Below are 15140 nucleotides of genomic sequence, written 5' to 3' on the forward strand. Positions count from 1 at the left end.
GGTATATGTATATTGTTGTGGTATCATTAAGATTTCTTGTTCAGAAATTACTCATTAGTCAATGATACTATAAGAATATATGTATATTGTTGTGGACTTGTGGTATCATTAAGATTTCTTGTTTATAAATTATTCATTAGTCAATAATACTATAAGAGTATATACATATTTCTCAATGATACTATAAGACTATATATATATATATAGATTTAAAATCAATTAAACGAAATTATCAGACTTAATGATACCAATATAATATATATTATCAGACTTAATGATACCAATACAATATATGATACTGATTTAGTATCGGTTAAGCAAAATTAGTTGGATGTATATAGTATAATTATTTAGTAGAGTATGAATATAAAAAGATCTATATTTATAATTATTTTATTTTTATGGGGTATTTACTTAGTTTCCCTCAAAGTTTACTTACACCCTTAAATATACTACTATCAAACTAATACAAAATGTTTTTCTAGCGAATATATTTCAGTTAAGTATTGTATATATTTTTAAACACTTAGGACCCATTTGGTAGGCTGTATTAATAGAATAGTCTATGAATTAAAATTTAGTCCATCTAATACATTGCTTGGTTACTTTATTTAGTTTAATCCATGAATTGCTTATCCATCCTATGTGGTCTTATCTTATTCCTAAAAAATGGAGGGACGACTAATCCAAGGTTTAACAAACCTTGAATAAGACCCCTAAATGACTAAACTATCCCCGTATTCTTTATCCTAAATTTCTTTTGTAATTTAATTTCCTTTTTATTTATATTGAAATGGTTATAAATGTTCTTTTTAAATCGAAATCCGTTTAGTGTAATTTAATGATTTCACTAGTATTTTTTTCTCCATTTTTTTATTCAAGATAGTTTGTCGATTAATCACTTGAGTTATTTGTTTTTTTAAATAAGCTTTAGGTATTGAACAATTTAAGTAGTGTTAAATCTATGTTAAGTTTAAGATATATTTGACCAACAAAAAAAAATAGAAAATACATACATCACACCTTCAAACAATTTATATATATATATATATATAGCTTAACTAGTTAAATGGAATAGATAATCCTACAAAAAAAATATATTGTTCGGCGGTTATCTACCTTGACCCAATTACATGAAATAAACAATCTCATAATAACACAAAGGGTATAATAGGAAATAAATTTTTTGTAGAGTTTTAAATTAAACACAAGATCAAGTGGAAAACAATGAACCAAACACTTGATAAAAAATAATCTCTACACTACTAATCCTTGCATTACTAATTCCTTCGTTACTAATCCATGCATTGCTAATCCCTGCATTATCAATGTTTGTACCAAACGACCTCTTAAAATCCTAACAAAACTCATGTTAACTACCTTATTAGACCTATATATTTACCATATATATTAATTTTGACTATATTTTAAAATAATTTTGTCACTAATTAAGATATTTTTTATTATATATTGAGGAATATACACCTAGATATATTTATTTTTGTTATCAGATATACTAAAATAAGAAGAGAACAACGAGCTAGTCATATATTCCAAATACATATGAATCACACAAGATACAAGATATGTAAGAGAGCAGAGCGAGATGAGAGGAAGACGGACGAGATTCGTTATGTATCTCAGATACATGCTAATCCACTTATATATAATGTATCTAGAAATATTTTTGATCCCATATATCTCAATGCACTGAAATTTCTGTAAATTTTCCTACTTTTTATTTATAATTTTTAAAATTAAATTATTTAATTTGATATAAATACAAAATATAAATATTCTCCATACCTCATCAATATCTCTAGAGTGACTAAGTTCCCAATTTTCTCTTTTCATTTAATCCCTTTTCGTACTCTTGTTTCTCTTCCATCCAAAGCCAAGAATTTCCACTGTATTTTACCCACAAAATAACTTTTCTCTGCAAATTCATTGCTTTAACCTTCCACAATCTCCCTTTCTTTCTTTTTTTATAAAATAATTGTCTTGACCCAATTTTCGTAAAAGGATTTTTATTCTTTTTCTTCTAACCTTAAAATCATGAAGGTTCATCCAGTACCAAGAAAACGCAACATCACGTTACGATACGACATCGTTTCGACTCTTTCTCAGGCTAATGCGTTATCCGGCCGTCAGAAGAAGCTCCGGCGACTACCTCATATATTCGCGAAGGTTCTAGAACTTCCGTTTAATTCCGATGCGGATGTTTCTATTGAAGAAACCTCTGATTCATTCCGTTTTGTTATACCGACGGATGATGCTGGTAATAATATTAGGGCTGATACAGTTGAGATCTATCCGGGTGTTACTAAGATTGTAATTCGAGGGGATAATGTTTTGGATTCGTCTTTGGGTGAGTTTGAACTTGATTTGTGGCGATTCCGTCTTCCGCCGTCAACTCTGCCGGAGTTGGCTACCGCTGATTTTGCTGACGGCGAATTGGTGGTCACAGTTCCGAAAGACCCAGATGAGGAGGTGGTCGATGATGGTGGTATTGGTGAGGCTGGACGCCTTATTCTTGTACAATAAACTTCTCTGTAGCTTCAGTTCTTTTTTTTTTTCAGTTTATGTCCCAATTGTGGCTCGTCTTGCTAAGGGATATATCTTAACTATCTATGCTCAATTAAATAAAATAGTACTCTTTGGATTTGGATTTGAATTTGAATTTTGATCATTGTGCTCTACTTATTTCCTTACTTTTTGGCTTTTACTTTACAAAAGGTCAGTAATGAAGAGGATTCATAATAATGAACTTCAGCTAGATTTAGTGGGGTAATCTATGGATGTATTCGACGAAATTTAGTTGAATCATTGCTTTCATTAACCACTAATGTGGTGTGGAATTTACTAATAGGCTGATTGTAAAAGAAGAAAAGAAGCAAGCTTTTCCTTGAAATATTAATGGTTATGAGTTGTTAAAGTAGTCTTTATACTTATGTTGTTGTAATTTGTGGCAATCGCATCTGCGTAGCTTGAGTTGCTGAGTTGTTCAATTGGTTGTGTTGTATAAGCATATAGGTTTGTAATGGGCCAATGACTCATTTCTTTTTTTATTCTTCTTTATGTGTGGTTCATGTGTGTGATCTTACCGATATAAAGATGCATTCTTTCTTTGTAACTTGAAATTTGGTTCATCTGATGTTGTTTGGTTGCCACTATTACAAAATCACTTTACCATTTAATCAGTATGCAATGGTGGTGCCATTCAGTTGATTTTCTGTATATACTTTTATTTCCTTTGACAAAGATATGTGGTGATGAGTGATGAACCAATGGAAGAACATATATAGTGAAACTCCATGGCTCCTAGTGTCTAAGATAGAATTGATCACACCTCATATAGCCTTTTGCTGTCCGAAGTAGCCGAAGAACTGCTGATATTGGTAATTCTACCTTCACTGTTGCAAAAAATGCTTGGAACTGTCGAGCAATTATCATCATTATTCAGCTGCTAATGGGATAACAATTTCTCAAGTATGTGCAGTCCCATGCTATGTATAGTGGTCCTAATTCTTTTCATAATGTCATTATATGTTTCTCTTGCTAGTTACTCCAATTTCCAACAGATTAAACCATGTTGATTTGTAGGCTTATTTGGATCTGGTTGCACTTCTATGCTTGTCCAATAATGTCCCATCGAAGCTTCCGTGGTTCTATCCTTTTAATAATTGAACTTTCCCTGATTGTCTTATCTGCATTGCTGTGCAAAAGTCATTTCGCAGCATAGTTCTTCATTTGTATTCTTATAGTTTGGTGGGTGCTGCTCTTCTGAACATCAGTACCTAAGTGTAGAATTCTGTTGCATATAGATTCTAGATTTCAATCTGCTTTGCATGTAGAATAGAATTAATCAGATTGTTGAAGAGCTTAAGAGCTAAGCGAATCTGAAAATAATTTGAAGATGTAATTCATAGAGAAATGTCCATAGTTGGATGTTGTGGAGTTTGAGTATACTTACTACTTAATTAGTCCCAGTTGCATTTTGTTGAAATGCAGAACCAATGTTATGGCCCATTAGAAGCAGATTCTACCATTTTACTCTGTTTCCAGCTTACCTAAATAACCTAGAGCAAATAGATGGTGTAATAATCTGTGGCTTCTATATTCCCATGGCTAGGTGATCTGCGAACTTTTAGCTTACTGGCCTTAAGGGCTGTAGATCCACTGTTTAATCATCTTGTAGTCCAAGAGAGGTCTTTCTTTGTTAAGGAGTTTCTGGAGTTGTCACTTGGTTATCATGGTAATGAGTTTTTGACCAAATTCATCCTTATTGTTTTGCCTCAACTTTCAATACATCCTTATAATACTCCGCTTAACTAAGAACATCCTTTAAGTTTCTTAAAAATGATCAAAAACCATCCTATTGTTGCGTTTTTCATCCTTTTCTGACAGAATGATCTTTTTCTCTTATTTTCATCTCTTTTTATTAACAAAAAAGAGAAACAAAAGAAGAATCTCCCAGAAACAAAGATATCACTCTTTTCTTTCTTGCTGTGAGAATATATCTATCATTTAGCCAAAACTATGTATCACCACATTTTTGTGAAAGAGTATCAAGGTTGTGTTGAGTCTTTAAGCTTAAAATGTTCTTAGTTAAGTGGAATATTATAAGGATATAATGGAAGTTGAAGTAACACAATATTGATGAATTTGGTCAAAAACTATCGTGTTAATCCTCTTATGTGAGATTTACTACATCGAATATCTAAAATAGACCTTACAAAAGCCATACATTTAGTGGTCATTTTTGCTTCCATGTTCCAACCGTAAGGAGTAGTTGTTTTCATTCCCAACCATGTAGCATATGCTCATTAGTCACAGCTCTTTGACCCAAGCCTTTGCGAAAGTTTCCATATGAATCCTTTAGTAGCTTTTGCATATCTTTAACTTTTGTATGTTCAATAAAAGTGTATTATTGCAGTGTGGGACTGACTATGTCGAGTTGCATTATCACCCAGGGGAAGATGCATTATGTTTCTTTTCTTCTGGTTGCTGGTAGATTGTTTTGCCAAAACCAACTTCTTCGCTAATATCAGATGTTGCACAATACCTGTTTTGTTGCTTCAAGTGTTGTCACGATCCTGGTAAGTTTCTTCTTGAATGATTTTGATGAATCAGAAGCTGGTACAGTGTTTTTTTTCCTGGTTATTTCTACAGTTTTAGTAAATTGTACTAGTATAGTTTCTGGTGATGAGATAAGTGGGGTCTTGCAAATGTTAGCTTCACACTCCCTTGTGTCAGCAACACAAATATGTGCCATTTACACTTGCTGGCAATGACACATCCTAGTCTACTCTGATGTGAAAGTTGAGGCTCCACACTCCACATACTACCATGATATCAAGTAAAGGATGGATCTGAGAGCTTTAACTTTTATCTCAAGAAAGACGAATTTTCGTCACTGTATTTTTGCTGCCAAATTACCTCTCCTGAAATTACACGAAAGTTGAACTATGCGCCAACTCTTTCTTTTCAAGTGGGACACGAATAGATTCTGCTTGGAATGGCTTTTCAAAACTCTTTTTAAGTATTGTCACTCTCGATGGCCACATTTTAATGGCAAAGGTGCCTCCATTGTTTTATTTTTGTTTTTCATCTGGTGTCTGATCTCCGTTGGAGTTTGACTAATTCAGATACGCATCGGATAGGGCCCATTTAAGGGTAGCGCTTTTCACCAAAGATTTTTTCATATCAAAGGGTTGAAATCGAGACTTCTGATTAAGAAATAAATACTATCCATTGCAATTTGCACCACGTCCATGGGGTTTACTTAAGAAGTTGGGTGTGATATATTAATCGAGACTTTATTCATGTTCAACGTTTAAGATTGATGTTATTTTTTCTATACTTATCCTTTTCTTTATTGAAATTTTACCTGAAATATTAGGAGTACATAACTCTTCGAAATCTCAAAAATAGCCCTTTTTCTTTCTTAAAAGAAACAATGGTTTGGGCGGCTCACACCGCAACTTACAAAGCACCATCTGTAAAATCAATACTGAAGTGTTCTATCATATCCCTCAACACGTGTTAACACATTTCCAGCCTTTGGCAGTACCACTTAATGCACCTTCTGTTTCTCCTTCCTCTTTGATCGTTGTAAAATTTTAGAGATATATATCCTTTGTTAAAAAATTAAAGAAGATGAGCATGAGTAATGAAGATAAACCCGTAACATATGGGGACGTATTTTCTGTGTCAAGCGAACTTGGTTCAGAAATTATAGCGCCAGAAGATGCAGCAATAATGCAATCAGCAGAGAGTATAGCACTCGGTCATGTTCCGCGAGGCGGCCCTGCATCACTCATGCAGTCAGCCGCCTCACAGAATGAGCGAATTGGTGTTGCAGCTACTAATGACATAACTGATTTCGCCAGAGAACACGGCGTTACCGTTTCTCAAGTTGAAGTTGGGGGTACTCGCGTTGTTTCTGAATCCGTCGGTGGAGAGGTAAGCTTCATCTTATTTCATCATAATCATGGACTTTATGAAATAAGTAATAATAGCAGAAACTTAAATTCATATAGCGTTTGAAAAAAATACACATTCAAATTGGAGAATATAGATGCTAGTCCTAGTTTTAAAGGAATATTTTTGTACTATATATGCCTAAAAAATTTTGTACTATATATGCCAATTTTTTTTATGAAGGGTGTCCAAATTCATTGTTGAAATATGAATCATCAAATAAAGTTATTAGTTATTTCATTATCATTATTCAGTCTATCAACTCAAACAATGTTGGACCCTTTAGAAAGTCGATGGAGTAGTTATGATAGTTATTCAATGGCATTGATGCATTCATTGGGGATATTTATTGGATGGTCCAATTGCGACCTCAACTGTGATCCTAGCGTTTTATGAACCCAAGGGTCAGTTGCTTGTTTCAGGCTGCTATGGGTTCCTCCTTTCTCTCTGGTTCAGTTTTAGACTTAAACTATATTTATTTCGGATTTTCTAGAGGACTTAGATTTTGGTACACAAATTTCAAATTCTAGGAGGGTTTTCGGTGATTATTTTATGATTTTGAATTTTAATAATGAAAGCTTATTTTAGAATTGAAAATTGTTTATTTTTGGTTATTTAATGGATTATGCGTTAGTGGTTAGTTAGTTCTCAAATCGGGGGTTAGTGTGGTGCTATGCACGACGGATCAGGATTGTGATACCAAGAAATTGTAACACAAAAACAAGGTGTGATCACCTAAATACCAATGATATCAAAATAAACCAATTATATGAAAAGACTAATACTACAATTGATATGGTGCTCTACAGTACTACCAAGCCAAATACAATTGTGAAACCACTAGAGGAAAGATTTGTGAAGAAAATCGAGGAACCTACGAGGAGTTCACAAAAGGAACCATTTGTGGAACAATAGCAGATGAAAGCACTGTCATGAAGTCATCGTTCCCTGCAAATAGGAGTTAGCTCTGGCAAAGAAGCACTCAAAAACCTAACCATTTGATCTCCATCCAAATAAACACATTTCTCTTTCTCTTTAGCGATGACTAGAAAAAAGTGAAGCTTGCTTTCATTAAAAGTAAAACTAACAATGACGTCTCATATAGGAAAAGACATGAAGGATTCTTGGAAAAAATCTGAAGAACTCGACACATTTGTGGTATTTAAATGGCTACGGTCATCTTTAGTTTTTACCACAATAAACTTTCATGAGCCCCAAGGCCTAGCTCAAGTGGCAAAAGGTGGAGGATTTGTGGCTTAGGTCGCAGGTTTAAGCCCCACACAATGCAAAGCGAAGTTCAGTATTTAAGTGGAGAAGGGTAGAGGGGCGGGTTCATTATCCACCGAGTTTAGAAGGCTGTGATTGGTTCAAAGGGCAGGTCACAGACGAATTTCTCGGTTATAAAAAAAAAAAAAACTTTCATGATTTGAGAACACCACAAGTTCATTGTGGTAAGGACTACAGATTGTTGTAGTCATTTTAATACCATAAAATGTGTTGGTTCATGAGTCTTCAAGAACTCTTTTCATCTTTTCCTGTATGGGACTTCCTTGTCAATTTTTACTTTCAACCAAAGCAAACTTTATTTTTTTTCTATTCATGGCTGAAGAGAAGGAGAAGTGTAATTGTTTGGGAGGGGATCAAATGACTATGTTACTATTGTTGTGTGTTTCTTTGCTTAAGATTGACTTCTATTTATAGGAAAAAATCAGATTTTGTAAAGTTTTGAATAGTTTGAATTAAAGAATACTAATTTATCGGTAGTAAGTATTTTGGCATGTAACTAAATGGGGGTGTATTAGATATCAAGTTGGATGTTATCATTTTAAAATATACGTAGTTTATGATTTTGGTCTTGTTTTGACCAGATTTTTTGGGTCAAACTTTTTATATTAGGAAAATAATTTAGAGGTTTGAACTGATCACTAATTAGTATCTACAAAAGATGGTCATCTAGATATATTTAAAAAATAGTTAGTTAATTGTTGTTATTCTTTATTGTTATTTTTTCACTGATGAATCCTCGCAACTAATTATAATTAATTATAATTTGCCGATTTAATAGTAGCTAAGAATTGTGTTATTAGTATTTTTATAAGTATATGAATATTATATTATCTAGTTCATTACAAAAGAGAAAAAAAATCAAATATGGTATCAAACTTTGATAAAAAGGTCCATCAATGACACTCGTTGAAAATTTGGCTTATCTATGTCATTTTCGTTTGAGAAAAGACTCATCTATGCCATTATTTGTTAACAGAAAAGAAAACAGTTTCGAGTTTGTAAAATTATTTTTCTACACATGGTCAATTGTGATACAGCCACATCATCAGGTAAATCATTTTTTAAAAGAAAAATGTAGCGACCTAAGCAGTCATTATTCAAGTTACATCTTGTAGTCCTAAATTTTTTAAGATACGATTTCAATTTAAAAATTGGGGCACACAACGTAAATTTAGGAATTTTAGAATTAACCAGGTTGACATCATTCCGCCATAGCGGAAATATTTTCACTACGATGACACTACTATAGCGGCATGTTAACTGCTATAGTAGGGGCAGAAACTCGAAAAACATGAATTCTTTTATTTCATCCCGCTCTTTATTAATGAAACAATGAGGGTTACTCCAAAAATATCTCATAAGCAGCTCTAAGCTCGGGAATAATGGAGGGGAGGGATTTCGAAACAAAGAAGGCCAAAATCCATGGATTCTCGATCAATGTCCGTCGAGATTCGCCCTCATGGAGCTAGAAGTTCATATTCAAAAAATTTCAACAGTTGTTTGAAGTCTAGGTAGGCTACATTTTTATTAACCGAATAGTTAGAACAATTTTTACTTATATATTATCTTGTAATTTGTCGAGAGATAACATGCAAAAGCCTTTGGGATGGTGTCTGGGTGGATGAATGTGTGGTTAGTTGTGGTTTAGGCTGATGATAGACTTGATTAGCTATTGTTGAATTATGATATTTGTTGAGTGTTATCTTGGGAAAGGTGGTTGTGAAAATCAGATTATGATCAGGAGACGTTCGAGAAGGAATCCTTTCGGGTAGGTAAGTGTTGTTTTTTTTTTCCAGTTATGATTTATGTGATTCTTAATCGTTTCGTTAGTATTTCATGCATTATATATGATTAGGGGAAAGGAAATAACATGATGTGAATGATAAAAGTTGTCAATTGTATGCAATGAATGTGTTTTACTTGAGTGTACCAGTCAGTGGCACAGCTAGAAATTTTATGAAAGGTGTCCAAACTTTTGATAGTAAATTCAACAAAAAAGGTAATCTTATAGGGATTCAATCTTGCATACTTTAACACCAAATTGCCATCTAGTTATTGCCCACTCCACATCAAAGTTGTGCATTTTTAATATGTTATAGATTTCAAGTAGCTACTGGAATCTATTAGTTGGAAGGGTGTTTAAAATAGTATATATATCAATATAAAGTAAGATTTGACGTATATATAGTGGAATTTTTCGATAAGGGGTGTCCAGTTGGACGCCTTGGCACCACCGTAGCTCCGCCCATTCTTGTTTGAAGACTCATAATGATCAACATCACGAAGATCCCATTTTATTCTAGAAGCTTGTAGCATTGGTCCTAACTACAGCCGTCAAAACGGCTTTAGCACATGGGGCCGGCCCAACCTAACCCGTTATTGGGGTGGGGTTGGGATAGGATTTTTCAAGCCCATTTAAAGCCCGGCCCTATAAGCCCTTAGTCCTTGAGGCTTGATCGGGGTCGGCCCATGGGCCAAATTTTACTTACAATAATTCACTAGTATATAATCTAATTACTTAAATACACGCTATGTCGTAATATTATGAATCTTACCAAATTTTGGTACGTCCAGATACATGTATCTCAGAATATATGGACTCAAAATTAAGTTAATTTGTTCTAGATACACTTTATCCAAGTAGATTCGCATGTATCTAGGATACATAGACAAATCTCGCGCTCTCACCTCTCTCCCATCTTGCTTGTCACTCTCTTATCTCGCTCGCGTATCTGGTATGCGAGATACATGTTAATCACACTAGATTTTTTGCTAGTGTTATTGAAACAACACCATTGTTTGTCATAATTGATTTGAAAATCTTGTCATTTTCTTGATGTTATAGAATTATAAGTTTGAAAAAAAAAAGGGCTAGCCCTCCCCAACCCTTGGCCCTTCTAGGGTTGGGCTGGGTTGAGCATTTTCAGCCCTACCAAATGAAGGGCCGGCCCGTCCTAGCCCTTCAAATTCATTGGCCGGCGAGGCTTGGGCTGGGCCGGCCCTTTTTGACATCTCTAGATGACTAATCCCAATCTGATGCCTCAATCTCCCCTAAGAATACGTACGCCTTCAACGTGTTCTCATTATAGGACTCAGGGTAGTAAGTTTTTGATACTCAACAATCTCTATCATGTGATTATGATATAGGAACGATTTAAATTTCTGTGCTATGTTTCACAATTTTTGCACGGGTTTTGAATTTTGAGGTATTAACTCTTAAATTAAAGTAGAGTGTACTTTATTTTTTTTACGATTTTTACTGAATTCAATAACTTTTATACAGGAAGGGTAATATTTTTAGTATAGGTAAAATTACCAAAATTTCAGCAAATAGTAAGTGCAATATAATGGATTCCCTTCAAATTTAATTGATATTTACACAACAATAATGCACCTTGGTGTACGTAGTTGATAGGTATGAAAATAACAATTAATTGGATATTTAGGTAGTTGCACAATATATTTATCCATCAGAAGCAGGAGGAGGTGGAGATGATGAAGAGAGATCAGCACGATATCCTACGACAGGAGTTCAAGAGGAGGCAGTTACGGTAGGTGAAGCACTAGAGGCGGTGGCACTTAAGCCTGCAGGGGACAAACCAATTGAGCAGAGCGACGCTGCAGCAATACAGGCTGCAGAAGCAAGAGCTACTGGACGAAGTGAAGTAGTGCCAGGAGGCGTAGGAGCGGAAGCTCAACGTGCTGCTTCGATAAATGCTCAAACAGATGACAAGACCACACTCGGCGATGTGCTAAGAGTAAGTTCATTGATTAGATGTTCACCCTTCATTTTAGATTCAATATAGATATTTGGATTTAATTATTATGAAAAGAATAGAAATTTCGGAAAAATAACATTTTGTGTGAAACTACTAGCATTATTTTTCAGGTTACTAGTGGTACGTACTACTCATGACATGCGGTTAAATATTTCGTATTAAAATTACGGTTAATTCTTGTCAATTTGTTCTTTAGGATGCAACGAGCAAGCTTATAGATGATAAGGCAGTGAAGAAGGAAGACGCAGAAGGCGTGGTGGGTGCTGAAATAAGGAATACGCCCAACTTGGCTACACATCCGGGAGGTGTAGCAGCCTCCATCACCACCGCGTCTAATCTCAACAAATTCTAGTGATTTGAGATTTGAAGTGAGTGTTTTTGTTTGGTTTATGGTTTTTGTTCTAGGTAGTTGAGTGCAATGGCACGGATTCAAGATTTTTAACAAAAGGGGTTTGAAAAATAAAAATATAGTGCATGAAGTTTGAACTTGAACCTCAAGTGAAATTTTAAATCCTCTAAGTTACTAGTCAATCTTTTAAAAATTTATGTCTATACATAAAAAAAAAATTACCTTAATTTTTTGTCGAGGGGGTTTCGATGAACACTCTGACAACCCCCTAAATCAGCCCTTGGTTGAGTGTACATATGAACCATGGTCGGATTTTATGAGTTGGTAGTGGTATATATGGTGGTGTCAATGTTATGAGGTTGTGATGTTTTTTTAAAATTTATTTTTAGAGAATTGGTGTTATTGAAATCATCTCCAGTTATGTGTACAAATGATAAGAATGTATATAGTGTAGCGCATACATAGAATAAGGTGATTTTAGATACACATACTAAATATATAGGAGTTGAGCTAGTCTGGTTTGAATTCCTCTAATATCGAGAGTCTGATGTTCGTGAACCCACACCTAGATCTAACCGTTTATGACAATTAGACCTACTACCCTGAAAGTATTGTAATGGAGGCTTGTTGAAACATCAGGGTCCGGAATCATTCTAAAACTCTCCCAATGAACCGGTGAGCCTATTCCTCTTCTGCTCTGCTCTCACAACTCTCTTACCGACATACTGTTTGATGTCGCGTAGCTCCTTTATATTCTATACAAAAGCCTGAACCTGGAAAATATTCATTGTATCCTATTAATGATTCAGAAATTCGGACATCCATTGTCTCCTATCGAAAGTAGTAATCTAGGAAGGCCTGTGTAACACTCTCCCGGATGAGCGGAGGTGCACAACGCTCCTTTTGGATCTCTCCCAACTCTCGTACCACAATATTATTACTATATACTGAAACGAAATGTTGCTAACTCAACGGACTCGATCGACAAAGCATGCATGAATTTAAAGATATTATGAAGCTTATTTATAAAATACTGTAGATCCATTTTGCAATCTATGCTTGTAAAGGGTGGAAGACTCAAAGCGAGAAACTCACTAACCCTCAAACTTTTGGGTTCCTTAAAAGGTTCAGCAACATCTAGTGCCCTCGATTGTTAGGAGTGTTCATGGTTCGATTTGGATCGGTTATTGATTAAAATCAAAATCAAATTAATTTAGTTGATTTTTAAATTTCTAAAATCAAACGAAACGAAACGAAAAAAATAACCGTCTGTTTGGTTATTGTTTATTTGGTCGGTTAGGTTCGGATTTTCTTGGTTTTTTCGGTTTGAAAGTAACAAATTTTTTAGGACATACGTATCTCGATAAACACACACCTAATACATGAATAATTCACAAGAAAGCTAATGTGGATTCAATTAAGCAATTTAGCAATACTAGAGTTATTATTACACAGCAAATTAAAGTGATTCAATTAAAAGAAAATGTGACTATCTTACTTGAGGTAGGGTAGGTAAAGACTAAAGTAATGGATTTTGATGGACTTAGACTTAGGGTTGTAATAGTTGTGCTAAAATTTAAGTATTGGGCCTTAGAAAATGGTAAAGTTGTAGGCTTAGGTTAATTAAAATTTAACAAAATATTTATATTTTATTTATGAATAATAATTAAATAATTGTAAAATTTATATATCTAATGTCTTGGTTCGGTTTGGTTATTTTTGCAGTTTTTTTAGTACAGCCAAAACCAAACCAAATAGTATCGATTTTCAAAATTTAAATCAAATTTAATCAAATCAAATCAAATCAAATATCAATTTTTTTAATCGATTTGATTCGAATTGCAATGCGATGCAATTTAATTTTTTAACCATAATTATGAACTGCCCTACTAACTGCACCAGCATATGTATTGCACTAGGAAGATCATGATCAAAAGCAATATGAGGAACTGACGGTGGAGCTACCAAAAGCTCCAATGTCTTCCCTTCGGTCTGTAGCTAGTAGCCGTCTGTCTAGCATGAGGCATTTCTTTCTGTATGCTAATAGCAATCATAAACTGGAAATTCAGCTCCATAACACGATTTGAGCAAGATGGGGTAACCATTCTAACATGCCCCACAACTTTCTGCTTATAAAATGTGGTGCACAACATATTTATAAACAAAATTATATTAAATATAACTTGAAAATTTCTTAGTATACGACATTGCTCTCTAGTGCCAGGTTTGTCACACCCCAATCTCGGAGGTGCAACTAGCACTTGGTTCAATTTAATTTACACATCTCTGTCGGTAATATTACTCTACCCCCATGTGTCATGATCCGAGTCTACACCCTGAACGTGACCGGCACTCGAGAACCATTGATGATCCCTAAGCGAACCCTTGAAAGGACTGACTACTTAGCAGAAGACTAACCCAAGTAGACTTAAGCTTTAAAATAAAATTTAAATTCAAAAGTCTCAAAACTCACGCTATCTCAAAATTGTATAATCAAAACTATCTGAAAATACTCTAAAAACAACAATAGTTTACCAAAATAGTTCAAAGGAAATACTGAAAGAAACTCAACACTAACTATCTATGAAGCCTCTATAGTTTAACATGGATGTCGGGGCAAGACCCACGACACTTCAAAACTACTAAACTAAAAGACAAGAGTGGAGTCCTTTCGAATGCATGGAAGGTTCACCAAAGCTAGAAAGAAGTGCAAAGTGATCTCAACGGAGCGCCTATTGATGATCTTGAACACCTATTTCTGCATCATGGAAAGATGCAGGTCGAATGACATTAGAATATTAAATGTAGGAGTATGTAATAGGGCTGAATTAAACGAATAACTGAACTGAAAGGCTGAAAGTAGCTCAACTGAAGAATAGCATAAGTCACGATGAAAATCATTTAATGCTCTTACTGTAAGGATGTAATAAAAGTAAATACTAAACTTTATATATATATATATATATATATTCACTTCACTTTACTAGGAGTTTCTCTAACCGACAACCATCACGATGAAAAGCCTTCTTGAGGCAGGTGAAGAGTTGCTCGTCTTGTGGTACAATCCTATCTATGTTGGCAGCGTAGGTTATGGAGTTTGAGTTATCTGAACTCTTACTCCAAATCGGTGCTCAATACTATTCCCAAAATATAATTGAATGCTCATGTAAAAGTACTCTCTAGGTTGAGATAATTTCTCAAAAGATCTCTTTAAGAGGTAACTGAAGTTGTACTAAATTAGT

General features: G+C 34.3%; 3 protein-coding genes across 3 annotated transcripts in view; all 3 read left to right on the forward strand.

Moving 5' to 3' along the window:
• The window catches only part of LOC125812109 (RAN GTPase-activating protein 1), a 376170-nt gene that overhangs the window by 66165 nt on the left and 294865 nt on the right, over nt 1-15140 (forward strand). The gene's annotated exons all lie outside the window — the stretch shown is intronic.
• On the forward strand, nt 1859-2699 carry LOC125812324 (uncharacterized). The gene has a single exon (XM_049491840.1). It carries the CDS (start codon nt 2056-2058, stop codon nt 2542-2544), a length of 489 nt encoding a protein of 162 aa, XP_049347797.1. The 5' UTR covers nt 1859-2055; the 3' UTR covers nt 2545-2699.
• LOC125812224 (late embryogenesis abundant protein D-34-like) lies at nt 6166-11901 on the forward strand. The gene is made up of 3 exons (XM_049491754.1): nt 6166-6465; nt 11217-11528; nt 11746-11901. The coding sequence occupies exons 1-3, from the start codon at nt 6166-6168 to the stop codon at nt 11899-11901; spliced, it is 768 nt and encodes a 255-aa protein (XP_049347711.1).

This window comes from Solanum verrucosum, unplaced genomic scaffold (assembly GCF_900185275.1).
Source record: "Solanum verrucosum unplaced genomic scaffold, falcon-dt-bn FXZP01000235.1, whole genome shotgun sequence".
Classification (NCBI taxonomy): domain Eukaryota; kingdom Viridiplantae; phylum Streptophyta; class Magnoliopsida; order Solanales; family Solanaceae; genus Solanum; species Solanum verrucosum.